General features: G+C 52.0%; 10 protein-coding genes across 10 annotated transcripts; 6 read left to right on the forward strand and 4 right to left on the reverse strand.

Annotated features, from left to right (window-relative positions):
- Positions 1 to 2,523, reverse strand: STEHIDRAFT_142017 (uncharacterized protein; the record flags this gene model as incomplete). The annotated part of the gene is made up of 3 exons (XM_007309002.1): positions 1 to 814; positions 880 to 1,938; positions 2,000 to 2,523. The coding sequence occupies 3 exons, from the start codon at positions 2,521 to 2,523 to the stop codon at positions 430 to 432; spliced, it is 1,968 nt and encodes a 655-aa protein (XP_007309064.1). The 3' UTR covers positions 1 to 429.
- Positions 2,524 to 3,129: 606 nt separating this feature from the next.
- On the reverse strand, positions 3,130 to 4,154 carry STEHIDRAFT_161471 (uncharacterized protein; the record flags this gene model as incomplete). Its single annotated transcript, XM_007309003.1, has 4 exons — positions 3,130 to 3,184; positions 3,239 to 3,253; positions 3,414 to 3,590; positions 4,039 to 4,154. 4 exons carry the CDS (start codon positions 4,152 to 4,154, stop codon positions 3,130 to 3,132), a joined length of 363 nt encoding a protein of 120 aa, XP_007309065.1.
- A 142-nt stretch (positions 4,155 to 4,296) lies between these two features.
- STEHIDRAFT_161472 (alpha/beta-hydrolase) lies at positions 4,297 to 5,655 on the forward strand (the record flags this gene model as incomplete). Its single annotated transcript, XM_007309004.1, has 4 exons — positions 4,297 to 4,584; positions 4,654 to 4,719; positions 4,785 to 4,943; positions 5,008 to 5,655. The coding sequence occupies 4 exons, from the start codon at positions 4,297 to 4,299 to the stop codon at positions 5,653 to 5,655; spliced, it is 1,161 nt and encodes a 386-aa protein (XP_007309066.1).
- Positions 5,656 to 6,046: 391 nt separating this feature from the next.
- On the forward strand, positions 6,047 to 7,415 carry STEHIDRAFT_103674 (alpha/beta-hydrolase; the record flags this gene model as incomplete). The annotated part of the gene is made up of 4 exons (XM_007309005.1): positions 6,047 to 6,322; positions 6,382 to 6,447; positions 6,516 to 6,674; positions 6,727 to 7,415. 4 exons carry the CDS (start codon positions 6,047 to 6,049, stop codon positions 7,366 to 7,368), a joined length of 1,143 nt encoding a protein of 380 aa, XP_007309067.1. The 3' UTR covers positions 7,369 to 7,415.
- A 248-nt stretch (positions 7,416 to 7,663) lies between these two features.
- Positions 7,664 to 9,369, forward strand: STEHIDRAFT_171704 (alpha/beta-hydrolase). Its single transcript, XM_007309006.1, has 5 exons — positions 7,664 to 7,966; positions 8,019 to 8,084; positions 8,147 to 8,305; positions 8,361 to 9,005; positions 9,078 to 9,369. Exons 1-4 carry the CDS (start codon positions 7,688 to 7,690, stop codon positions 8,997 to 8,999), a joined length of 1,143 nt encoding a protein of 380 aa, XP_007309068.1. The 5' UTR covers positions 7,664 to 7,687; the 3' UTR covers positions 9,000 to 9,005; positions 9,078 to 9,369.
- A 91-nt stretch (positions 9,370 to 9,460) lies between these two features.
- STEHIDRAFT_171705 (alpha/beta-hydrolase) lies at positions 9,461 to 10,710 on the forward strand (the record flags this gene model as incomplete). Its single annotated transcript, XM_007309007.1, has 4 exons — positions 9,461 to 9,656; positions 9,710 to 9,775; positions 9,858 to 10,016; positions 10,072 to 10,710. Exons 1-4 carry the CDS (start codon positions 9,507 to 9,509, stop codon positions 10,708 to 10,710), a joined length of 1,014 nt encoding a protein of 337 aa, XP_007309069.1. The 5' UTR covers positions 9,461 to 9,506.
- Positions 10,711 to 11,947: 1,237 nt separating this feature from the next.
- STEHIDRAFT_171706 (uncharacterized protein) lies at positions 11,948 to 14,052 on the forward strand. The gene is made up of 10 exons (XM_007309008.1): positions 11,948 to 12,116; positions 12,178 to 12,305; positions 12,364 to 12,444; positions 12,503 to 12,524; positions 12,584 to 12,802; positions 12,855 to 12,897; positions 12,987 to 13,002; positions 13,060 to 13,223; positions 13,283 to 13,343; positions 13,410 to 14,052. Exons 1-10 carry the CDS (start codon positions 11,966 to 11,968, stop codon positions 13,809 to 13,811), a joined length of 1,287 nt encoding a protein of 428 aa, XP_007309070.1. The 5' UTR covers positions 11,948 to 11,965; the 3' UTR covers positions 13,812 to 14,052.
- Positions 14,053 to 14,670: 618 nt separating this feature from the next.
- STEHIDRAFT_161477 (uncharacterized protein) lies at positions 14,671 to 16,120 on the reverse strand (the record flags this gene model as incomplete). The annotated part of the gene is made up of 4 exons (XM_007309009.1): positions 14,671 to 15,579; positions 15,645 to 15,781; positions 15,843 to 15,924; positions 15,986 to 16,120. The coding sequence occupies 4 exons, from the start codon at positions 16,118 to 16,120 to the stop codon at positions 14,671 to 14,673; spliced, it is 1,263 nt and encodes a 420-aa protein (XP_007309071.1).
- A 769-nt stretch (positions 16,121 to 16,889) lies between these two features.
- Positions 16,890 to 20,653, reverse strand: STEHIDRAFT_124924 (26S proteasome regulatory complex non-ATPase subcomplex Rpn1 subunit). The gene is made up of 12 exons (XM_007309010.1): positions 20,510 to 20,653; positions 20,390 to 20,446; positions 20,138 to 20,302; positions 19,585 to 20,078; positions 19,360 to 19,518; positions 19,071 to 19,300; positions 18,860 to 19,006; positions 18,321 to 18,806; positions 17,906 to 18,249; positions 17,463 to 17,853; positions 17,277 to 17,395; positions 16,890 to 17,213 (listed from the first exon to the last, which is right to left on the reverse strand). Exons 1-12 carry the CDS (start codon positions 20,627 to 20,629, stop codon positions 17,016 to 17,018), a joined length of 2,910 nt encoding a protein of 969 aa, XP_007309072.1. The 5' UTR covers positions 20,630 to 20,653; the 3' UTR covers positions 16,890 to 17,015.
- Positions 20,654 to 22,740: 2,087 nt separating this feature from the next.
- On the forward strand, positions 22,741 to 26,277 carry STEHIDRAFT_171708 (uncharacterized protein). The gene is made up of 4 exons (XM_007309011.1): positions 22,741 to 22,938; positions 23,005 to 23,541; positions 23,633 to 25,835; positions 25,896 to 26,277. Exons 2-4 carry the CDS (start codon positions 23,045 to 23,047, stop codon positions 25,917 to 25,919), a joined length of 2,724 nt encoding a protein of 907 aa, XP_007309073.1. The 5' UTR covers positions 22,741 to 22,938; positions 23,005 to 23,044; the 3' UTR covers positions 25,920 to 26,277.
- Positions 26,278 to 26,437: the final 160 nt, after the last annotated feature.

Below are 26,437 nucleotides of genomic sequence, written 5' to 3' on the forward strand. Positions count from 1 at the left end.
GGAATAAAGATGTTGAAAGCATCGATGGACGAATGAAGAGAAGGGAAGGAAAGGCGACTAAAAAGCATGCATAATTGTATTCTACAGAGTTCAAAGAAGAAGGAGGGGATCCAGTTTCAGTTTAGGGAGGGAGATCCAGGTATGTAGGTGTGAATGTGTGAATGTAGAATGTAGTTAGTATATATTGAACGTTGTTGGACTGCGTCGAAGAACCGGTATGTCATCGTTGGAACTTGTCATGAGTTGGTCAGAGTACGTGCGAATGTAGGCAGGCAGGTTGATGTATAGATATGTAGATTGGAGTGTGATAGATTGATACGTATCCAAGATGAAGATGAAGAAGATGAGAATAAAAAATTGAATGAGGTGGGAAGGATGGGGAACGAAAAGCAAGACAGGACAAGGAATGATGACGATGAAGTTGACAGATTACCAGTTCCACTCATCCTCGTCATCTTTAGCTTGACTTTGATTCTGTTTGACAGCAGGCGTGGTCGCAGCCCGAGTCGGAACCAGAGGCCTCATCGGTTTCGCGGAGTTAGACAATCCAGTAAGGTTCGTCTTGGGAGTTACAGGCGTGACCGGTGCGGTAGAGTCTGGCGTCAAGACAGATGCACCGAGGCTTACGAGAACGTCGTCGTCATCGTCCATGAGCGAAGTATGAGATGGGTTTCGACGAACGGGAGGCGTTGACGGCGTGTTTTCTGTGCTGGGAGAGACGATGGCGAATGGTGTGGCGGAAGGAGATGGAGAAGAGAGAGCGGCGAATACGTCGGAGAGAAGTAAAGATGCACGTTTTGAGCCTTTAGAGAAACTGAAATGATAGGCGACAACTCAGTTAACAGCAAACTAAAAGGGGAAAGACAGGCAGATACATACGTTTTCCCGTTCTGCAGATCCTCGAACTTCTTCCCAACACTTCCGACCCAGCCTTGCGCTCCCATAGCGGACAAACTCCCAATACCTGGTATACTCGTCGGGGTCTGCGCAGCGCCCGTCTGCATCCCGCTCAAACTCGACCTCTTCTTCGGCATCTTCACGTCCTGCGACTTTAACTCAGGCTCTGCCTCGTCCAGCGAAACAAGGGGCGGGGCCTCGCGCGACCGTCGGCGATGAAGCTTCGAGCTGGCGAGACCCAAGGGTGGAGGTGAAATAGATACAGGCGAAGAAGAATTCGAAGGCGGTTGAGAATGGCGGCGTATGAATTTAGGATTAGGACTGAGCGTCGGTGTGGCGCCCGTGTCCCGTACCATCAACTCCTGACTACCGACCTGGTCCTCAGTGTCCGACTCCTCCTTATGTACACCCAAAATCGGCTCGTCGCCCATCCCCAACGACGACGCCGAGGACTGCGACAGCCTCGTGCTCCCGCTCATGCTCGTGCTCCCCGTCGCGGCCGTCGAAGTGGACGAGGTGGACATGTGGGCCGCGTGTCCACGCCCGTGGCCGTGGCCGTGGCCGTTAGCAATACGCCTCCCAAGCGTCGAAGATCTGGCAGACGACGAGGAGGGCGCATGTCCGCGCGAAATCGAAGAAGGAACGACGGGTGATGAAGCTCCCGAGGAGGATAAGGCAGGCGAGGTAAGTCCTGCTGCGATTAGACGGCCCATTCCCTGCATGCCCTCCACAAACCCATCAAAGACGGCTCCGTTACCGTGATTCGTGGACGAAGCGCTCGCACCATTGGAAGAATGGCCTTGGGATTGTTGTGTAGTATTATTGCTGTTGCTGCTGCCGTTCGTACTGGGCGTGCTGGGGGTATTTGAGGAGACAGAGGGAGAGTAGGTCGAGCTGAGGGCCTTGCCAAAGTCGCGGTTGACGATGCGTTCCCATTTCTGTTTGAGCTGGAGGAGTTCTGCTTCGTGCGAAGAGAGCTGTGAGCGGAGTTCGAGACACTTGGACTCCTTCTGAGCGATGAAGTGCAAGAGATCGGCATGCCTATTCAGGGTGGTGAGCATTGTGCGTAAATATAGAACATGAATGAAAGAGAGAGTCGTACTTCTCAGCGAGTGTCAGCGCTGCAGCTGCTCGTTCCGGACGAGGGTCGAACGACGACCGACGCGCCTCCTTCAGCTTTGACTTGGAAGCAGCACTGCTCAGCGACACGCTCCTGCTCAACGCCGGACTAGGACTCGCAGAACCGCTCTCGCTCTCACTGGCCGCAGCCGATGTGGGGACAGTGGGCGAGCGTATCCGCCAGTGTCTCTCGCTGTCGGGAGGAAGGTAGGAGATGGAAGACTGACGACGAGCGACCTTGAGACTGCTCGGGCGACTCTTGTGCGCGTTCGGCTGGAAGACGAGTTCGGTGGTGGATGAAGGGGTGGAATAGGACATGGACGTCGTGCTCGACGGGAGTGGTGTGCCGGCTGGGCTCGCTTGAGAGGACAACAGCAAGGCCGGGTTCTGTTGGCCGGGATCAGAGTCGACGAGATGAGGGAGGTGCAACGGCCGAGGCGCGTTTACGGACGGTGTGGTTACTATGGGATTTGGGGTCGGCCGGCTCGTTTTCGACGGTGTGCTCATCGTGAGCGGGCTGGCTTGGGTGGATTCAAAAGGAGGGTCGGCGCTGCTGCATACGCTGAGCAGGACTGGCTATATACGCTGGTCGACACAGACTGTGCACTCGCTGGGTGAACGTTCAAAAGATCGTCTTGGGTGTTGGCCGAGATCGAAGCCGGCGCGGTCTCTATGGGTCCAATATTTCGTTTCAAATTCGCGTGTTCAACACCAACAGGACGGTCTCCTCCAACAAAATCGCAGCAAATAATATAACTATCTAAGTCCCAGCAGAAGTTACGCAGAAGCGCAGGCAAGGAGGTGGTCTCGAAGTCCACACTCATGTATCGAGGATGACAGTTCACTATGGAGCAGATAATAGGCCGACCTCACGAGCAAACAGAGGATTGAATGGCCATTACGGAATGTTTTCGTCTGCACTCATTCAATGAAACAACTGGACAGTATGTGGCCGCATTGAAATGGATCTTGACCCAACAGGTTTGCAGGCCTTCGGACAGGGGAGGAGGGTGTATGATGGAATGCATGTTTTTGTCATTGAGTCTAGAGGAGCACCATCCGGTCTACGTCTGTCATGGCATCCCAGAGCTGAGTACGAGTACAGAGATATGCTCAGTGCTTCGCCTCCTGCTCGGCCTCGGCGATGTACTTCTTGATGCTGTTCATCCTAGTAAGTTGTTATCCGCTCATTCTTTGAAACAAAAAGGGAGGTGGTACTCACAAGTCCTCCTCCTCTCTGTTGAATCAGCCAATGTGTACACCGAAAGGCCAAGTCATACCACAACATAACAAAGACATAACGCACGTATATCCAGTACACGTCCGAGCAGAACACGAGCAGAACAACCGTCAGCAAACAGTTTCAGCTGGGAGCACTAAAACAGAACATGACGCACGACGACGATGACTTGAAGGTAACAGCCTCCTTCACCTGCTCCAACGTCTGCTTCGCTCCCGACGCGGGCTGCTTAGGCTTGCTCTCGCCCGACATGGCGAGATAGGACGCGGCGACGGTGGCAGAAAGAGTGCCGATGGAGAGCCACTTGGTTTTGACCGTCTGGCCGAGAATTTGGCTGTAAATTCACGAGCAAGACAGGCAGTCAGCATTCGTTTAGAACGAAGAGCAGAAATGGGGAAGGCGCACTAGGACATGGCGGTGAGGAGGACGTGGAGGACGTTTGCTGCAGGGCGTGCTCGGGGACGTTGACGGTTCGGCGGAATCGGAGGGAGCCGGGAGTTGCCGATTTCTTCGAATAGTGCTCAAACTCGCTGAAATTCTTTGATTTGGACTCTTTACTGCCTACTACGTTATCCACATAGTCTCGTTTCCGATTCCTTTCTTGAAGACAGTAATAACTGGCCCCAGTATCTCTAATGATTGTGAAGAACGCAAGTTGATCGCACGAGCTTGAGTCAGAGGAACAGAATCAGTCTCTACTTCATCTTTACGACGTTCGGGCGTTCTAGATTTTCACCCATAATTCAACGGCTCGACTACAGCATTGCTTGTGGTCGCCATACTCTTCATACTCCCCCGATGGCATTTGTACTCCAGAGAGCATTTGCGTGCACCAGCAGGCTACCACGTCGGACCTCTCCCGCTCCCCTTCAAAAGCGCCGCTGAAGCCCCTGAGCATCGTGTTTGACGTTGACTAACATGCTGATTTGACTTCCTGATAAGCAGCAGCAGAATGCATATATACAGCCCTCCGTGAGATTGTAAGTCCTTCTCCTCCTTTTCCACCTTCTTCCTCTGCCAAGGCATTTTTTCAGGCTGACATGACGCGACTATTTGCCAGAGCATTAGGTTGTCTTGCTTTCTGCGGCCACGTATTCGTACTAGCATGCTCGAGCAATCCGGATGCGAGATATCCCCGACGGCCGAGCCAAGAGTCAGCCTACATCCGTGACTACTTCTATGCAGGTGGCTCCTGGGTGGACGATGGTTCAGGCCAAGGAACTCGTGTGCTGCAGGGTCAGATGTATGTGGAGAGGTTGTCGCCGCCTTTTGGTGCTACCCATCCATATCCATTGGTATTCATCCATGGGTCTGGTCAGACGGGTACGGTAAGGTTCGCTTTTGTGTACTGAGCATTCACCGGATCGTTTGTTAACTTCCTGCTGTTACTTACTCAGAATTTCCTCAATACACCTGATGGTAGGAAAGGTTGGGCGTCTTGGCTCATAGACCGCGGATACGAAGTACGTCACAGAATATGAGCGAGCTGTATGAGCTATACGATTATTCACGATCGTATCCCGAATAGGTCTACATCGTTGATCAGGTCGCTCGCGGCCGGTCATTATGGTTCCCGGGAAACGAAACATTAGCTGCTTTCTCCGCAGAAATCATCGAACAATTATTCACCGCCAGTCGAGAACTGGGCACATGGCCACAAGCCTCTTTGCACACCCAATGGCCCGGCGTGAGTCCACTTCCATCCACTAACATGTCGAAAGAGGCTGACTGAGCGAAATCAACATGTACAGTCGGGACGAATAGGAGATCCTATATTTGACGCATATTACGCTTCAAACGTCCAGTTCCTCACCAACAACACATTCGTGCAGCTAATCCTCAAAGATGCAGGGGCGGCACTTCTAGATATCATAGGCCCCTCCATCATCATCGCGCATTCTCAAGCAGGCTGGTTCCCCTGGTTATGGGCCGATGCACGTCCGAACCTCGTCAAAGGCATCCTAGCCATCGAACCCGCCGGACCTCCCTTCGAAGATTGGTTCGACGCCGACGGCACCCCAACACGTCCTTACGGCCTCACCGACATCCCACTCTCCTACAATCCCCCCATCACGGACCTCGCCAAACCGCTCACCACTGCCGTCTACCCATCTACGCATCCGAACGAGTACGACTGTGTGTTACAAGCCGAGCCCGCGCGCCAGCTCGTGAATATGCGACATATACCGGTGTTGGTGGAGACGGGCGAGGCGAGCTTTCATGCGCAGTACGACAGATGCGTCGCGCTGTTTTTAAGGCAGGCGGGTGTGTTGAAGACGGAGTTTGTGAATCTGGGGGACGTCGGGATACGGGGGAATGGGCATATGCAGTTTTTGGAGAAAAATAATTTGGAGATTATACGGTGGTTGGAGGAACGTTGGATTGGGAGGATACGGTGATTGTAACTATTGGTGCGGATGAGTTATTCTTTCTCGGTCCGTGCGGGTGTGTGTTTCTAGTGGATGAGATCGCTGATTCTCGGTTTGGTTTGCAGCGGGAAGGGTGCCGTACATGCGCGTCAGGGCTTTCCGAATCTCGTGCTAACCTGGGTGTTATTGTACTCTATGAATATAACGTGGACAATACGAGCTAGCTTTGGTAAGACAAGGTGCTGAGCCCGAGCCCGCGTACGTTGACCATTCTTCTTCCTGACGTCTGCGGTCCCATGATGGCGAGGAAGTGAACTACGCCAAAACTATACGCAAGTAGGCGCTGCAGGAGACGATATATAGCATCATGTCGTTGGTTTTAGGAAGCCACGGGTTTCCTCTCTGCGCGAATCCTTCTGGCATGTTGCTATCGTCTGCTCTGCCTTTGCTGCTCTGTGTTCTCGGTTTTTTGTGCACCACCGCGACTGTACGCAGTTCCAACCCGATATGTTCGAGCCCCGAATTAGCATATGTCCGGGACTATTTTACGGCCGGGGGGTCCTATACGGACGATGGCACCGGTCAAGGAACACATGCTTTTCAAGGCCAGATGTATGTCGAGTGCCTCATCCCTTTGAGAGGTGTGAGTCATTCGTATCCTCTGGTCCTCATTCATGGAACAGGACAGACGGGGACAGTGAGCAACACAGATGATATCACTATTTGATGCTCTCAACAGCTGACCGTACTTCAAAGGACTTTCTTAACACACCTGACGGGAGAAGAGGATGGGCATCGTGGCTCATTGATCAGGGCTACGAGGTGGGCCACATATCTATCCTGTATGGCACTGTAGTTGTCTACTGATTCGCACCATGGGGCATGAATAGGTGTATATTATTGATCAGGTTGCTCGTGCGAGGAGTATGTGGTTGCCTACAAATGGAACCATGGCCGTTATCTCCGCAGAGGACATCGAACAACGGTTTACTGCCGCACAGGGTTTCAACTTGTGGCCCCAGGCTGCATTACATACCCAATGGCCCGGTGTACGTGCTGCTCTCTTCCTCGTCAGCATAATCTTACTGAATGTCTAAATAGACAGGGAGGATGGGCGATCCAATATTTGACGCTTTCTATGCGTCTAATGTACAATATCTGAGCGACAACACACTGGAAGAGATCGGCATGAAAGCAGCCGGCGTTGCACTGCTCGACATCATTGGACCCTCGATCCTCATCGCTCACTCTCAAGGGGGCCTGTTCCCTTGGCTTTGGGCCGACGCGCGCCCTGAACTGGTCAAAGGAATTCTTGCTATCGAACCCTCCGACCCGCCTTCCCAAGATGAGGTTGTCGACAACCTGACTGCCCGCGCCTATGGCCTGACGGATATCCCACTTACTTATGACCCCCCAGTGACGAACGCAACCACGCCTCTGGCCACTGAAGTTCATCCGTCGTCGAATCCGAATCGGTCGTCGTGTATTCTCCAAGCAGAGCCTGCCCGCCAGCTCGTGAACTTGAAGCATATTCCGATCTTGGTCGACACGGGCGAGTCGGGCTATCATGCATTGTATGACCATTGTACTGTCGAGTTTTTGAGGCAGGCGGGGGTACTGGCGGAGCATCTGAGGCTCGAGGATGTTGGGATACATGGGAACGGGCATTTTCAGTTCATGGAGAGGAATAGCTTGGAGATCGTTGCGTATTTGGAGGAAAATTGGATTGGGAAAATTCATTGATTGATACGGTTGTGCTTCCTTTCCTGTCCGTACCGAATACGCTTTTTAAAACTCATTCTAACGTCAAGGTTCACTCTTCTAGAAGTTGGTATGGGCTTGGCATGTATATGTAGGTCTTATTATAGATCTGCGACGCAGCCAGAATTGACAATACAGGCTTCAGCGTGACACGGTGCCCCGAGTCCGTGCACACTTTGTCATTCTTCTCTGGCGCCTATGGACCCCGTGAAGAAGAACAGTATATAAGAGTGCACCCCGAGACTCGCGCTCGGTACAAGTCTGCACGTTTCCGCCCTGGCTCTACTCGTTTCCTCTCACTATGTTTCCACCGTCAATTATTCCATCACTTCTCTGTTTTGTCGTTCTTGGTATCAGTACCTCAAGTGCACAAGGAGGCAATCAAACGCCATGGTCGAGCCCAGAGTCGCCGTACTTCCGTGATTATTTCATGGCTGGAGGGTCCTACACGGACGATGGCACTGAGAATGGCACGCACGCATTTCAAGGCCAAATGTATGTCGAACGTCTTAGACCTTTGGCGGGTGCGAACCACTCGTACCCTCTGGTGTTCATCCATGGAGCGGGGCAGACGGGAACAGTGAGTCATACGATGATTCGCTTGGCTCCAGCACCTGACCTGGATTCCCTAGAATTTTCTCAATACACCAGACGGCCGGGAAGGATGGGCTTCATGGCTCATTGGTAGAGGCTATGAGGTGCATCTCGCATCTTATCTGGTTCACGCCTTGGGTACTGAAGTTATTTGTTGCGTGTCTAGGTGTATATCATCGACCAAGTCGCTCGTGGAAGGAGTATGTGGTTACCTACGAACGGAACTATGTCCTTCTTCTCGGCAGAGACCATCGAGCAGATGTTCACCGCCACTCAAGATTTCGACCTATGGCCCCAAGCCGCGCTACATACTCAGTGGCCTGGTGTAAGATTTATGGTCAATTGCGCCAAAGGAATTGCTAATGTCTCTCTTTGAACAGACAGGTAGAATGGGCGATCCAGTATTTGACGCCTACTATGCGTCGACGGTGCAATATATCACCAATAACACGATGGCAGAGACAGGCATGCAGGCCGCTGGTGTCGCGCTATTGGATCTCATTGGCCCCTCTATCCTCATTTCACACTCTCAAGCGGGTCTTTTCCCGTGGTTGTGGGCCGACGCCCGGCCGGAGCTCGTCAAGGGGATACTTGCCATCGAACCAGTTGGACCACCTTTCCAGGACGCCGTCATTGACAACCGCACCGCCCGGGCATATGGCATAACGGACATCCCACTCACTTACGATCCACCCGTGACGAATACTATCACACCTCTGACCACCGAAACGCGCCCCTCGTCGAACCCTAATCGCACGTCGTGTACTCTCCAAGCAGAACCTGCTCGCCAACTTATCAATCTGAAGGATATTCCGATACTGGTCGAAACGAGCGAGGCGAGCTACCATGCGGTGTATGACCAGTGTACCGTCGAATTCTTGAGGCAAGCCGGTGCTCAGGCGGAGCATTTGAGGCTTGAGGATGTTGGGATTCACGGGAATGGTCACATGCATTTCATGGAGAAGAATAATCTGGAGATCATCGAGTATTTGGAGGAACACTGGATTAGTACTATTTGATGCTTGGTACGATTATATCTATCTTCTGATTATTCCCCTCGAACGGCCAATGTGACGGCTCTCATCCATCTGCGACAGGAACGATGTCAGCCTCTTCTGCTCGGTTGGAAGGTGGGTTTACGCGTAATGTGCACTATATTCAGGACTTCGTGCACATGAGGCTCCAAGCGCCCGTATGAAGTTCATTCGTTGCTCTTCTCTGCTCTCTGTGGATCCCGTGGCAAGGTTAGGCTGATCTCGTGAGACAACGAAATATTACAGCAAGACCGCATCCGACGGATATATAGATGTTATTCTAAGCTCAACGTACCCCACCTTTGAGCTCGACGCACTCCACCGTTTCCACTTCGTCACTGCATCGATTCCTTTCTCATGCTACCATCCTTGTTGAGTTTCTTGTTGTTATTTTCCGTCTTTGCTGTCGTGTATACGACGTCGACCAGAGCACCCGGGGACAACCAGACGTCATGGTCGAGTCCAGAGTCAGCGTATTATCGAGACTACTTCATGGCTGGGGGCTCTTGGACAGACGATGGCACCGGGGCAGGAACGCATGTTCTCCAAGGCCAGATGTACGTCGAACGGCTCACACCTGTGGGGGGTGTGAACCATTCATACCCGCTGGTGTTCATTCATGGTGGTGGACAATCCGGAACGGCGAGTCAAATTCCATGTTCATCTGATCCTGGCAGCTGACTTTTCTTATGCAGAACTTCTTGAACACACCTGACGGACGGAAAGGGTGGGCATCATGGCTCATTGATCGAGGATACGAGGCACGCCACAATTCACGAACCAATGCTATTTTTAAATTATCTCAGAAGTTCTTCGCTAATACTCGTATTTTGTTGTGAATAGGTATATATCGTCGACCAGGTCGCTCGCGCAAGAAGCATGTGGCTACCAAATAACGGAACTATGGCGTTCCTGTCTGCAGAGTTTGTTGAGAAGATGTTCACCGCCGCCCAAGACTTCAACCTGTGGCCCCAGGCATCCCTGCACACTCAGTGGCCCGGGGTAGGGCCTACTCCAGTCCCTTCGCCAATATGCTCATGCTGAATGTTATTGACAGACAGGAAGAATGGGCGATCCGATATTCGACGCTTTCTATGCGTCGTGCGTGCAATACATAAACAACAACACATTTGAAGAGATAGGCATGCAAGCGGCCGGCACAGCGCTTCTCGACACCATCGGACCCGCTATCCTTGTATCGCATTCCCAATCAGGCCTGTTCCCTTGGCTGCTGGCCGATGCTCGCCCCGACCTCGTCAAGGGAATCCTTTCTATCGAGCCCACAGGTCCGCCCTTCCATGACGAGATTTTGGACAATTCTACCGCTCGTCCATACGGCTTGACCGACACTCCTCTCACTTACGATCCTCCCGTCACCAACCTCACCAATCCTCTAACCACTGAAGTGTACCCATCCTCCAACCCTAACCGCTCGTCGTGCATTCTTCAGGCAGAACCTGCTCGTCAACTCGTCAACTTACAACATATCCCAATCTTAGTCGAGACGAGCGAGTCAAGCTTCCACGCGGTGTACGATCATTGTAACGTTGATTTTCTGAGACAAGCAGGTGTTCCGGCGGAGCATCTGAGGCTCGAGGATGTTGGGTTTCATGGGAACGGACATATGCACTTCATGGAGAAGAACAGTTTGGAGATCATTGCGTATTTGGAGGAGCATTGGATCGCGAAGATATGAACAGGTGTTACGGCGCAGCATGACTCTGATGTATATCCTCAGAACAAGTTCATTCGTACGTGACCAGATGGGCGTGGTCGGAATCCACGTGAAGAACGACTGCATTGACAATTATGGCTCGTTGCCGATTGATGTGCATTCAGGAAAGGAGTCCACGCAGCCACGACACGAGCTGCATCGAAGATGGCAAGCGGGTTAGGTAGTATGAAGAACGTACATATGATCTTCCTAGCGCTTCAGGCCGTCGAGGAAGATAGTCGCCTCTTGCTCAGCCAGGATGTGGAACATCATTCGATAGTTGGCTCCCAATCAAGATGATCTGCCGGTCGACAGCGACATTATGGAGTGTTCAAGTGGACGATCTTTTGCTTCTGTACCATAGTCGAGGCCTTCCTGTCGTCTTACCTTGCGTGATCCTGCGTTGTCCTTCCATCGAATCTCCTTAGCAAGCCTAGGGACGAGAAAGGGTCCTACAACGTCTACTAGGTGCTCCCAGACAAGTTCCGGAAGACACCACCGAGAAGGTCAACCCCTCCATCGGCTGATCAAACACCGGTTAGTGAAATGGACAAGTTGGAATGAAGGAAGGTCAGAGCGCCCTTCTCAAAGGCTGTATCGCGGTGCGCATTCGATAGATGTGCTGATGCGCTTTGCACAACGCGCAAACAACGCGTGTAGATCGCATTGAGGGTAGCAGTATTATGCACCTGGATGTGGTAAATGAGGGTTGCCTTCGTAGATATTTTCTGATCCGTAACAAGACAAATGACCGCGTAGTTGATTGAGTTCAATTTAAGAAAGAATCATCCACGCATACCCAGGGTGTTGACGGAATCGCGCACTGTGACCTTGAGGCGCAGCGGAAGAGTGTTCGACTTCAAAATCCGACGGCGGGAAGTTAACGGGTCTTTCCGGGTGGCACAGGAGTTCTGTGGCCCACGAACAGAAACGTGATCGCCGTTCCTGTTGGAGTGTGGCGCACCACGTCCTCGAGGTGTTGCCAATGTTGGGCTCGGACCCCTTGCCCATCCGCCTCGAGGCTGATCTCCCCTTCTTCAGGCCGTCAAAAAACTGCGAGTTCGTCATCATGTATGCTTGCTATCTTTGGTCCGGTGCGGACGAACGCTGAGCATATATAGGCACTAGGACCGTAAAGCGGCTTCACCTCGTACACCCTTCGCCATAACACTCTTGACGCTCTGCTTTCTCTTGTAATCTTTATTTCTTCTGCTCGTGAACTATACGAACTGTCATAATGTTGAATCGGATACCTTGGAGAGTTGCCCTCTGCACGACACTAATGATGTCGCGTGGTGCGGCTTCGTACGACATGGTTCGCGATTACTCTGGCCTTGACTTTTTCTCCCGTTGGGACTTCTATGGATCATACGATAACCTGACTCTAGGTGAGTCTGTGCAGTTGCTACCTCCTTGAGTCAGTATGCTCATCTTTGTTGGCAACAAAAGGCGATGTTTGGTGGTTGGACGAGTCGGACGCCTTCAGTCAGGGCCTTGCTTACACAGATGACGCCGGGCATGCTATTATCAAGGTTGATAATAAGTCGGATGTTGCCTATAACGACAAACGGAACTCGGTATGTCTGTTCAACTCTGTGTTCATGCCGTTCAACCTGACTTGAAGACTGTTTCCAGGTCCGAATCACATCCCAGGATTTCTACGACGTTGGTTCATTGTGGATCCTCGACTTGAACCATATTCCATACGGATGCTCCGTGAGCGCCCTCGTTCCGCTTTGAGTCCTCACTAGCGCTAATAATTTGGCATTTATAGGTGTGGCCAGCATACTGGACGAGTAAGTATAGTTTTGTTGCTCTTGCTGACGCCACACTGAAATACGTGACAAATCATCAGAGGGACCGACCTGGCCCAATGACGGCGAAATTGACATCATAGAACAAATCAACCTTGCGACCTTCAACCAGTATGCGCTCCATACGACATCAGGTTGCGGGCAGGCCCAAGGATCATGGCAGAGTGGCACATCAGGTGTCACGGACTGCTCGCAGTCGAGCGGGTGCACTGTGGGGGAGAACAAGCCGAACAGTTATAGGGAAGGTTTTTCTGAAGCTGGTGTGTGATTTCCCCGGATAGCGCATAGTTTCCATTGCTAAAATTCATGAAGGTGGAGGCGTGTTTGCCACACAGTTCGATGTTGCGGGCATCTTGTGCGTCATCTCTGGCCTAGCATCTTGGGTTTAGACTCTTACATAGACTTGAAACTCCCTGTTCGGCGACCGTGTCATCGCCCGAGCAGTATATGGTTTTTCAGCGTAAGTGACTTTCTCATGAACACCGGTTTGCATACTCGCTAATGTTCATATGACTAGCGACCAGACATTCCGGCCTCGATCCTGGGTGCCACGTCCACCTCCGGGATCGACATTACCGACTGGGGCACTCCCTCTGCTGCATATCCCTCCTCGGGATGCAACATCCAAGAGTTCTTCACCTCTCAACAGATTGTGATCGACATCACACTCTGCGGTTCATGGTGCGCTGAGCTCCACTCTTTCTCCTCGACCTTTCTAACCAACGATCAATTGGGCACAGGGCTGGCATTCCGTCATTATACCAGGAAAACTGCGCAAATGAAGGGTCCACAGGCCTCTGTGTGAGTCCTTCATCATGAACGTCTCCATTCAGAAGTACAACATTTCTGACCTGTTGATTATTTCAGTACAACGACAACGTGGTGGGCGCTGGCTCTCCAAAATACGACGAGGCCTACTTCGACATCAACTACCTGCGCGCCTATACTACTGGTGGACCTGCTCCCACCCCTTCCGCCAACGGCGCGTTCATCTACCCACATGGAAGCACAGTCGTCTCCGCCACTGCGACCGCCACATCCGCCGCCTCAACGATGTCTCTCCAGCCCGGCTCGACAGGGTTCGGAAATCCCTCCATCAACACCAGCCCACAAGGCGGTAATACCTCGGAGGGCAGCAGTGGCTCAAGCAACTCCACTAGTACCAGCGGCGCGAATACAAGTATGCCGATGGGAATGGAGTGGATGGATATGGGTGTGTTTGTGGCGTCGCTGGTGGGTTTGGTATTGCTTGGATTTGTGTGGACATGATGACACTCTGCTGAACGTTGATCGTTGGCGGTGATTTTTTTTCTGCTTGATTTATGCTGTGATACTTGATACTTTTACGTTGTATATCCTTGTTTTTTTTTCGGACTGTTGTGCTTTGTGCTTTGAACTTCGTTTTAGCTTTGATTGTGGTGTGGATGGTGGACGGACTTGGACATGTAGACAGAGGACCTTGCCGCTCGACGCTGCATAGTACATATAGCAGGGAATGAGATTGTTCGGATATCATCAGAAGATTAGAGTACTGTCCTGTAGCTCTTACTACCGTCATATGTCTTATTCTGTATAACTTAGTACGATACTGAACGCGAACAATGCATAGTACTCTGTTGGTCCTTCGAAATCCATGCTTGTATCAGTGTTTCGCCTCACCACGTACAGACGGTTCAACTTTGCCTCCCTGTCGGAGATGGGTGGTCCAAGCTATACTGATTCAATCTAAATATTTCGATTGCTACGTATGTGTCGTACGGAACTACGGTGGCAGAATCGTCAAAGCTGGAGCAAGTCTCAGAACTATCAAGTCGACCAATGAAGCTCAAATGTATTCGGGTGCCGAGATAGCTTTGGAAGGAAGGAGAGCGGAATCCAGGGTGGAATGGACGAGGACGTGTAGGTTGTTTGATTGGAGTCGGAGAGCAACAGGTCATTCAAATATCCTCTTGTTAGATGAGACAGCAACGGAAAAAAACGGGCGATGAGATAGCATAGATTTGGCAGAGCATAGTAGAATACAGTTGTGTGTGGAGAGCAAGCGAAGAAGGAAGAATCAATGAAAGAAAAATATCAATGGGCCCATGAATGCTCGACCAATGCTTCGGGCCATAACCATCTACTGTGATCAGATCATTCCAAATCTCTCCGCCAATTCCCTGTATTTTGCCTCGTCCATGTCCTTCATGAAATCGGGTCGCCAGTACTCCCAGGGTCCACGAGGAAGTTGCGCCGGGTTTTCCAGACGATATAAGGACAAAGACTCGACAGCGAGGACGGAGGAATGGTTATCTTGGAGGTCATCAAGGGCCTGAGCGTCGGGCTGAGCGTCTTTGAATTGCCAATCGCCAACGTTCCATGGTACATATGGAGCGAGATTATCGGGCCTTTCTTCGACCACGTCGGATTCATCGTCTCGAGTGAGCTTCTCAGAAGGAGCAGATTTGGGTGGAGAAGAGGACGTGAAAGAAAGCTTATAGTTAGAGTACGATATAAGGGTCGATCCGTGAGCCATATGCTGGTGTCCCGAGTTGCGGGCGTCGCTGACATGAAGGTCAGAGTCACCGCCATCGCCGTCGCTCTCGCCGCCGCTCTCGCCACCACTGTCGCTATCGCTATCGTCTTCCGAGGGACCGCTGGGAAGTGTGGGGGATGAATGGTCGGTGTGCGCGTCGCCTGAGTCGGGAGGGTGGCGGGGTTGGCGGGACGTCAGCAATTTTCTGGCCTCTGGTGACATACAAAACTTCCACTCCTCCACGATACACAAGGCGGAGAGATACAAAAGACGATGATTTATGTTCTCGATCTGATTATGTGAAACTTTGTTACCGATCTCATAAATTGCTTTCCAGATCATGCAGTATGGGTGAACCGTCGATTGAATCTCAGGATAGTCGTCAAAGTTGGGCGGATTGTAAAAGGTGCCTTTGTCTTTCACTAATTCCTGAAATTCACAGCCTTGCTTGAACTCCCGTCGGAAAAGTGGAACAGTGTTGGAGCGTTTGCCGATGGGGATGAAGACGTAGTGGTGCACCTTCTACAAGTCAGACAACAATTTCAGTGGCCCAATTTTCAGCATAAAGAACAACAAGAGATGCTCACTAGTTCCTCCCATGGGATGGCGTGTGCGATGATTTCCGGCTTGTTATATTGGAAGTATTGAATTCGTGCAAGAACCTCACGACGAGGCAACAGTATGAAGTCTCCACAGTCAAAGCAATCTCGCCAGTCCGCGCGGACTGGTTCAACCAAATTTTGATGAGGACGAAGGAGCCGATGAGCAAGCGAGACCGTACTCACGAGGTATTATATTCTTCGAGCTGCTCTTAGCATCGGCCAGAGCTCCGGCCTTCAAGCCCCACGCACTCTCGAGAGCACTCATCTTGTTCAACGAGAACGTATTGATCAGTGAATAACGAATGAGGCAGGAGATGAGGACGCACTTCCTTAGGCCCTATGTCGTTGGGAATGGCATGAGCTTCTTGGATGCCAGCTGCCGTGCGGTGATTTATACCATCCTTGTACTGTTCCAAGGTGAGCGCACACCAGCGCTGAATGCTATCTGGTTTCACTTTCATTCTGTTTAACTGAAGTGTTGAGTGTAGGAGGTGAGCCACTGAATTGCACGGAGTGTCGCAAGCGGTGTTCGTAGACTGAGTGCTCTCCTGTTATTCAGGTTCTCCGCGTCGGCGTCTTTGATGGACGATCTCTACAGTTCAGGAAAACCTCGCACGACGCGAAATGGATGAGAATTAATCGAAAACGACGCGTTTCCCGGTGGGGAGAGGGAGACCTTACCTTACCTTACCTACCTCGCGTTGCGCGAATGTCACGACTTGAACTTTGAAGTCCGCAAGTCCGACTCAGCAAAGTGCGCAACTACGCTCGGCAAATTCAAAGCGGCAAGATCGAAATGACACCTCTCTCCGCGCTGGCATTGGTCGGATGTTCATCATTTCTGTCTCTCGTCTGAAATATATTTTGGACGGCGAACGCGGTTGGACTAACAAAGATAATTCAAGAGCGTAGACTCTACCCACTCCCGATCATTTGCTGTTCCAAAGTGTCCGCCGACTGATGAGATATCAACAGGAACTGCAAAAGACAAGGAGAGGGTCCACGGCAACACGAGACTGAGCAGCATGGGGCTATGGACGAAAGAGAAGATGAATATACATTACCTTAGTGACCATATCTACCATCTCGTACGATTCGCTCGACGTCACACTCAAGGAAGTTTAAACCCGCGAGGGTACTACAAGGGTGACGACGAGCAAGTCGTGCCAGCCGCCATACGAAGAACACTAGAACCAGCGCTACTCAATGGCCAACACACCGATAATGAGAGGACAGATGAAAAAACAAAGCTCATTATTTTATGATAACTTCCCACAGTACAAAAAACATCGACAACGACCGCCAACAAAACACCGCTCACGGACATGGCATCACCAAACGTCCGACAAGAACCGTCTAAATGTCCATCTTGTCCTCCTCCCACCCAGGGTTCTTTTGCAAGATAACAAAGCCCTCGAGCACGGACGCGAAGGGGATAAACTCTTCTGTGGCGAGCTCTGCCCTCTCCGTGGTTGCCAGTCGCACCGGTGTTTGATGTGTCTGGAAGCCTGAGATCGTGCGTGGCTTGCCGGCTTGCCCGACAACGTCGACAGCCTAAAGAGAAAGTCAAAGTCAGTAAAGAGCTTGAAACGCGAGGGAATAGTATGAAGGACGTACCTGGCCGACACGGACGGTGACCGGCTTGCTTTGCAGGTCCTCGTCGACAGTGATGAGGAAGCGAGGGTACATGGCCGTTGTCAAGAAGTACAACATCCAATGGTACTTATCCAGCACAACTATCGAGCCAAGCATATTGGTAAATAAATCAATACAGGTCGAAGAAGATGAAGCTATGGGACTCACAGGCTTTCGCGTCCGTGAACGCCGTCAACGTAGCCAGTATACCCGCCACAGCCGTTCTGCTCATGACCGACCTATCCAAGAAGAACGGATTGATCCCGATCGTTCCCTTGCCCATATGCACCAGCCCCTGCGCAATTCTCACAACGAACAGACAATCTGGTTCCTTGTGGTAGTATCCGGCCAATTGCCTGAGCATCTGCGCGAGACGAGCATTATTGGTACCTGCGCCGACGAGACCCATGGCGAAGATGGCGTTGAGAGCGACTTGGAGGTCATTGTCGTGGGAGTATTTGGAGAGTGTGTCGAGGATGGGAAGTTGTGGGTTTGAAGCGCTGACGAGGCCGAGAGCTAGAGGGACGGTTTTGCGGATGACGGGCTCGCCGTAGTGCATCTATTTGCGCTATATTAGCTTCGATAGAAACGATGGAAGAAGATGAACATACAAGATGGTTGAATTGTCTGAGTGACATTTCAGAACCAATATCCTCACCCATCGCCACCAGTGCGATGCCCAGAACAGCGAAGGCTTGGAAGGTGTCGTCGACCTTCACATCCTCTTCCTTCTCGCCCTCGGCCTGGCCATCCTCCTTATCCTTCTCTTTCTCCTTCTCGCTTGACGAACCTATGTGCTCGTCGCAGTAGTGCAGCATGGACTGGACTTTGAGGACGTTGCCCGTGCCAGCGAAGGCGCACATCTCGACAAGAATCTGGATCTGCTTCGATACCTGGTGTGGAATCGCCTTGAGCGTCTCAACCGTCGCATCGTAAGAATCGGTTGCCTGTTGACCTGTGAAACAGCGGTGGGACATTCAATCAGATTTTCCCGGAAAGTAAAGGATTGTGAGAAAAGGGGCGTACCCAAATAAAGAAGCGCCAGACCCAGACCCATAAATCGTGCCCACTTCTCCTCCAACTGCTTGTCCTCCCTCTCCATCAACGTCTGCAAAATCGTGCTGCTCGCCTCTCCGTCCTCACTTCCCACAAAAATGAAGCCAATCGCCAACGCAGACAAACTCGCGATCTCCATGCCTATCGCATCATCCGCCACAAGCGGCAGCAATAGTTCCGCTAGATCCCTCCGATGTGACCCTGCGTAGGCCAACCCAAGACCGACGATGGCTCCCGTCTTGAGAGGTACGGACTTGTTCTCGACGTACTCGCCCAGAAGAGCCTTGGCGGTATCGTTCTCGGATCGGATGGAGGTGTTGAGGATGCCTGTGGCAAGGAGGGCGCCAGCTTTGATGTACTCTTCTGAGGAATACGTGTACTTATCGACGTGTGAAAGACCGAGATCGGTATCCCAGAGCAGAGAAAGACCAAGGCTGGCGGCGGCAGACATCATACCTAACGGAAACGTATGTCAACAAGGGAGAGGAGGCGACTTTGATCCCACATACCGTGATCCTTGTTCTTGTAGATCCAGCTGTTTCCCTCGTCTGCTTCCACCATTAGCTTGTCGTTGCCAAATCCGGCGTTGACAAAGGCGTTGACGAATGTTCCAGCCAAGTTACCACGAGCAGAGTCGACATTCGCTGTTGATGAGCCTGCCAACACAGAAAAATGACTTTAGTAACGACTGGTTCCGCTATAAAGGTTTGGACAACGCACGAGTGTTCTCCAAGTGGCTCTTGTAAACATCTTCAAGACTCTTTGCATCCTCAACGCCGACCTCCTTCCCAAACTCCTTGAAGTGTTCGCTCAAGTTTGTGTTGTACAAGCAGTTGAGCAAATCTTCTGGGAGTTCTTCAGGCTCCTCATCGTCACCAGAAGAGTCCTGAAGCCACTCGAGTGGTGTTTGTGCTCGGGCGAGTATGTATGCTAGTTGACGTTTCATGAGACTGAATAATACAAAAGGGACATGAGTATGTTGCGGGGGCAGAGAAGGCAGTTCTCGTACGGGTTGCCAGGAGCGCTGAAATCTTTGCGGATGAGCTCAGGGTCGTTGAGTCGGATGGCAAGAGCGAGTGCTTGAGGGAATCTGTGGTGCCGTTCATAGATATTGTGTGCTGTCTTGAGGAACGCGAGGTCGTCTGGTGGCGGGAGTAGGTTGACACAGCTACAGATGCGAAATGCATATCAGTATTCGGTGACAATGAAAGGGGAAGGCATCAAAGACACGTACGCAATCATGTAAGCACAGACTCGTGCAAATGTGTTCTCATCGACGAGTTCCACAAGCCTATCCACAATTTCCATCTCCTCCAGCAGATCCACAGCGTCTGGTTCAGCATTATGACCCAATAAGAACTTTGCGCAATCCACCGCGAGACTTCTCAGGTCGTCCAGTGTGCCAACTTTCAAAGGTTCCTGACGTGCTGCCTCGACGTCTTTCTCCGTCCCGTCAGCCGCACCGTCCGGTTTGGCCGCATCGGCAGGTGTGGCGTCCGGTGCGGGAGCGGAAATGACCTCGATTTCGCCCGTCTCACGAAGAGTAAACTCTTCGCCGAGTTCTGCAGCAAGATGGCGGACGTATTCGTGTCCCCATTCACCTGGGTCGGAGAGAGGAGATGTGGAGGGGCGGAGGGAAGCTGCGAGAAGACGGTAGCGGAGGGTGCCACGCGGTTGAGTATCGGAGTAGGTCATTGCGAGAACGGAGAGTATGTCTGCAAAAAGACTCTGCAAGGTCATCTTTGAGCATAAGCTCACACGTTGGAAGAAAAGGAAATGGCTTATACCTTGTCTTCGGAGGCAGGCCAGGTCTCGTACAGAGTCTGTAGTTCCGGGTAGTGTGGTCGAAGGAACTTCAGCGGTTTAGGCACAGACGTCATGGACGAAGTAGAGGTCCTGATCAGAGTTCGAAGAGTTTCGAGCGCTGGTCGATAAAGGCTTGTGTTTGATTCCTATGTTTATCACAGTATATCGAGAACATGACCACTCATGAGCATTCATCCCAAGCTGTACAGGTTATAACAGCGTGCGTGACGCACCTTTAACCGTTCTACAAGCATTTCCAGCTCATTCCGCAGCTGAAGGTCCTCCTCCGACTAGACCACCATCGAGACCTATCAATTACATATGACCAGCATAGAAGTATGGGAGTTACACACGAGTTCATTCTCCTCCTTCGCACCGGGTTTGGACTTGAGGTCATTTTTGGCAGTCTCTTTTGCCTTCTTCGTGGGGTCCTCTGAGGGTACCGGAATAGCGATCTTTGTTGGTTCAGGCATGGTGAGTGAGCTGGCGGGAGATGATGAGCGCAAGTTACGACTGGTCCTTACGCGTTCCCGACGCGCGTCGCGTCGATTGTAACGCTGTCACAACTGTTACATTGTGACGGTGACGTTACAACAGATCGTCTTGACAGACAAGTTGACCAGTTCTTGACCTCCATGTCGCTGCTAGCTAGACAGTCTCACCGTCTCCCAATAATCTCATGGAAAATTCGAAACATGCTACCGTTTTGAAAATAATGATCTCAAGCCGTCATTGCTTCGTCCATCGCGCTACTTCAATGCTCGCGGACCCGATGACTACCTCGATTATCCCGAAGTTTCTCACTGCTGAGCATTTTTATCGCGCTCTACTTTCTTTGATTCACGAAATGCACAAGGTGGAGACGACTCCTCGTTTTTTTGTATCATATGGCTATAACAATGCGAAGTCTGTTTCTATGTCATGGGCATAAACGCAGCAGAACATTGGTGAAGGTCACATCCCGTCGGTGCCTTGATCCTCCTCGAACCTCTTTCGGACGCCCGTCTACGCCCACACCCAGAAACTCTCTACTGATTTTCTGCGTTGCTTTCAAGTTTCTTTGGCCTGCCTTCCTCCATACGGATCTTCCAAGTGCATCCTCTTGGGCTGGTGCATCTACATATAGCGCCCGCTCCCCGTTGCTTGCTCATCTTGTACGCCCTGTGTTGCCCCAGGTCAAACCATACTCTTTCGTCGTTCGTATAACTCTCTTGTCCGTTATCGCCGTGGATGAATCTTCGTTGAATCTACAGAGATGGCTGTTTCCGCGAGTCCCGGATTTATCTATAGGTTCACTGAACAGCGGGTGGTACGTTGAGCAAGGCTACAGCGTTCCCGCCAAGAGAGCTTCTCTGGAGCGCTTGGAGGTCACTCGGCCTCTGCCACTGTATAAGCTCTGTTATCTGGTTTTTCACGTTCTCAGTCGTTGTATGGAATCTCAGCACGAGACGGCATCTCTTCGATCTCTCGATCTCTTAGGCTCAAGCTGGCTCCGCCGACCATTTGCTTTATCTCGAATCCACTTAGTCGCCCTAAACATTGACTCCATGATGCACTGATGCCCTCCTGGGCTCTGGCGTGAGGTCTTGAGGCGTCGTCTACCCCACTTTGTCCGGAGTCCCTTCAATGCCCTTCAATACAGTGCACCCTCAAAACCGCCGCCTCTATCCATCATTAGATTCCAGTTAGCTCGATTTTTCAGCTCCACTCACTGCGTGCGTATCGCTTTCGAAAGACCCGTCTGTGCTGGGCTTTAATTTCTAACATCACTCGACGGGCCATTGACATGTTCCTATGTTTCGGGCTAGCAAACGCTCTAGACACTGACGTTTGGCACTTTCCGACACACACACTCTGACCGTCATCATTGGACCATTTGCTTCATTGGCTAGATTGTCACCGTGTCTTGTGGTGAAAGGATGTACAATGTCTTGTCCGACGTACGACAACGTGCTTTCCACTTGTAGTCCTTGCGCCCTCTGAGTTTGGCGACGATTTTCCGAATGCCTGAGGCGCCGGGAGTGTTTCCGTCCGAGAAAGGTTTCGTCATATCTTCTTTCTGCCTGCCCATTCCCTCGAGGCTCACTTGTGAGATCATACGTGTACAGCTAGGCTGAATGGCGGAGCCTCATGGAGAGACGCACCTGTACCCTTGTCTCTAGTTTCTCGTATCTCGTGGGTGGCCTAGGCTCTTCAGCTTAAGGTGCCCTTCGACGAGGACGTACCTTTCTGAACAAGCTTAATCTCAGTAGTAGCGGTGTCGATCTTCCAGAGCTTGTTGTGATACAGATTTGTACGTAGAGCTGTGTAAGCTGTAGAGTATTGTTAGCTACACAATCGTAGATGACGACAGATATAGAGAGCAATCATATCATTCCTGGTCAAGCAGCGTCTTGCACAAGACTACAATTGTCGTGGGGCCACGCCGTGATTTAGTTCCGAATGGGTGGGCGTCTGCAGTTGAGTGGAACGAAGGGGGGTGTCCGAAGTCCCGGCGCTCGTCAGTCCAGGCGCAGAAGGTCGAGAGTTCATGTAAACGCTCCTCAACCGTCCGGCTCTCCTTCCCATCTTTCACTAGATCCCCCACATTCTCCCCAACGGCTTGGGCCCAGCTAAAGACGCCCGACATTGTTCTCGGCTTTTGTCGCCAATTTTGTAGCACTGTTCTCAACGCGTCATCCGAACAGTAACGCGTCGCCGGAGGCTTCTGTGCACAACGGCACCTGTACCTTCGCTCGCATATATAAAGAGCTGATCGTCACTGGTTGGGTTGCTATCTGTCGTCCGTATTATCTCTTTGTATTTGAATATACTCTTCCTAACGTCTCTCGACCTGTCGATTTGCCAGATCTTTCGGTTGACTTGATGACCGTGTCGTGCCGAGCTTGATGTACGCCCATACCGCTTCGCGAGGTCCGGTAGTCCCGATAAGAGCTTCTCAGTATGCTAGTGGAGGGAGAGGCCCTGCCATACCCTCGGAGGGTCCACCGCCAATACCTCCAGTAGGCCCCCCTGCCATCTCATCGTCAAGGCCGTCGCACCCCTCCCAGCCTTCGTCCTCTCACGCGCACCCTCCTGTTTCGGTCTTCTCTGCTCCAGGTCCTCCACCTCCAGTACCAGCAGGTGTGAATCCAACACAGTGGAGGCAAGGACAATGGCTCTATCGACCTCCGCCTGCTCCAGGAGCTCCTCCAGGCTATCAGCAAGTCTACGGACCAGGACCGGCGATGCAGGGGCTTCCACCGCCGCACATGGTTGGATATCATGTCTCTTCGGGATGGGGCATTCCTCAACAGTACCAACCTCCTCCGAAGCAGCCGGATCAGAGCTATTGGGCAACACAATTATCGGAGAACGGGCTTGGGTTACAGGGCATGGATATCAGGTTCGTCTTAGTTCGAATGAGCTTCGGCAGTCCCCTTGTGTTGACGTTTGGCACACTGTGGTATCGTATTCTACCTGTGTCGCTGCTACAGAGCTCCTGAGGGTGAGACCGGTCCTGACGGGCAGAAGAAGCAGCTACATACGCCTTGGATATGGTCCCCGACAGATCTACCGAATGTCGATTCTGATCCAGGTGGTAGTGGTGAGCGTCATGATCGTCAGGCTGACTCTCGCAGTACACAACAGGCCTCACACCCTCAGGCTCAGAATCTACCTCCCCCTTCTTACGCGTCACAACAAGCCCAGCAACAGCAACACCAGCAACAGCAATCACATTCGTCCCGTCCACCGCCCTCACAAGATCCGAATCACATCTCGAATCTTATGGCCAATCGCCCGACCGCTCAGGCCTCGACTGCGTCAGCAGCTGCGGCTGAACTCCTTCGTACCCAACACTCCCATACTTTGTCCGCTCCACAGCCACAGCGAGCGTCAGAGAGACCTGCCCCTTCGGGTCCTTTGGAGTCGTTTACCGCGCGCCAAGAGCTCCGCCCTACATTTTCGCCTGCCATCGTTCGGACGCCGAATCACTATCGTCAGACCTCCAATACGGTCTCCACCGCGAGTGCTGCAGCTGCTGCCAATTTGGCATCTCGCTCTGTAGCTGAGACTCCGAGGCCTGCGATGACTGGTGCTACCTCAGGTCGTGTCATCTATGCCGATCCTGATCCAACTCCTGCTCCTCAGCCTTCGTCCCACTCCTCGTCGCGTCCTGTTCAGCGCTCCCAGTCCATTCCTACCGTACCCGCCATCACGACCTCAAGAGCCGCTCCTGTCTCGAGACAGTCGTCCTTACCTGTCACCTCGGGCAGCCGCTCAGGGATGAACAGTTTGGGAATCCTCTCGCACTTCGATGAGGACTCCGATGGAGTCTTGAGCCCCCTGGCGCCTTTGGCGAGTTTCCCTTCTGGCGAGTCTACTACTTCATCCTCATCCGCATCGACTGTCCAAGCACAGCCCCCGCCGACCAGAGAGTATGAACATTCGAGACACCGTGACCGAGAACGAAACGGCTCAGGGCATCATAGCAGCCGCCGGCCGACTCGCAGTGCTACGTACCCAAACATCGAAGATCGTAGCAGCGGTGGTCACAGAGGCAGTCGCCACCATGATCACCGCCAATACCGCTCTCGCGATGTGTCTCCCCTGTCGTCCTCATCCGATTCGGAGTCAGCTTCTGCGACGACCACACCGAGCACGAGTCCTCACACAAGGGGTACACCGTCTTCGGGCAATCAGAGCACGCCATCGTCAAGGCACACGAGAACGCCTTCGTCGACGTATAGCAGGAATACACCCTCCTCGGGTCGTTCGAGCTCCCGTTCGAGGCCTCCGAGTCTACACCCGTCGCCGAATTATACGCAGCCTCCGCAGATTTACGCATCCCCGCCTGCCTCGCGGGAGAACTCCAATAGTCAACCATATAGTCAACCATTTCCCCAAGCCCAACCACAGGCCAATCCGTATTCCGCACCTACGGCACAAACTCAAGTGCAGGCGGTTACCCATTCGTACTCTGCCTCTATTCAACCGCACCCGCCACCTCAGCCCCAGTCGCAACCTTACTCACAATCATATTCGTCCTCGACGACACAACTCCAACGTTCTCCGTCTTATCCACAGACACAGACGCAACAGTCCTCTCACTCTTATTCTTCTTCGAGTCAGTCACAGCGCTCTCCGTCCTATGCTCAATCCAAATATTCTGCCAATACGTATCAATCCAGTTCTGAACATCGCTCTTCCCACCATTCGTCTTCGTCCGGCAACGACCGCGAACGAGTTCGTGACCGCTCTCGCGACCGTCACCGTGATCGTGATCGTTCTCGCGACCGCGACCGTGAGCGTACGCGAGGCCTCCCTCATAACCCTCTCCCCGCACCCCCTCAAGATCGCTACCCTACCTCCTTCACCCCTTCCCCTACCTCGCCAACTTCCGCGTCCCATTCCCACTCGCACTCACAGTCACACCCCAGATCCAGTCAAAGTTCCGGCCAAAGTCCCATGGTTCGTCGCGGATACTGGAACAAGCGCGGCGATCACCTCACCCAGGAGGGCTACGTTGTCTATGCACCGCAAGACCGCGCAAATCCTTCTGAGCTGGCGAATTATCCGAGCCCGACTGAGGGGTACAGAGATCACACGGGAGCGTTCGTCAAGTACGATCCTAAGAGGCCGGAGTTACAGGATTCGCTGCCGAAGCATGGGCAGCCGCCGAAGATGCCTTACGAACGCGTACGTCTGAGTTGAACTTTTGTGTTGTGATATCGCAAACTGACTCTTGCGTGGTTGTAGTTTGTGTCGTACCTGTATGCTTAGAGAGGCGACCAATGAGTTATTCGGCCGGTCCACCATATAATCTACCATCCAATTCTTGTTTCAAATCTGCTTCGCTTCTTTCCCCTGAACTCATCTGAACCATCTATGGCAACATACAATCATCTTCCATCCTCTCTGTCGACCTATGTAAATCCACTTTCTTTTGTCTCGTCTCTCCGCTCTGTCTTTGCCCATCCTGTAAACCCTGGATAACCACCGTCATCTGTACTTTTCTGTACCATGTGCTACCTCACATCGCCCTTTGTCTGTGAAGGTACACTTCATCTGTGTTTCATCGCATCTGTTGTTTGTAACGTATTGGTGTGGCTATCGGAATCAGAATCTGGTTACCATCTGCGCCCTTGAGCTGTCTGTTGTCCGAGATCTCTTTGTAGTTGAACGGTGAGTGATAATAAAATTGGCAGCATAAGTAGAGAAGCAGCGAGCCACAGCCGGCGTAACTATGATTACAACATCCGCGAAATCCAGGTGATAAATCGCTAGTACAGTTGTGGGGA

This window comes from Stereum hirsutum, assembly GCF_000264905.1.
Source record: "Stereum hirsutum FP-91666 SS1 unplaced genomic scaffold STEHIscaffold_16, whole genome shotgun sequence".
NCBI lineage: Eukaryota > Fungi > Basidiomycota > Agaricomycetes > Russulales > Stereaceae > Stereum > Stereum hirsutum.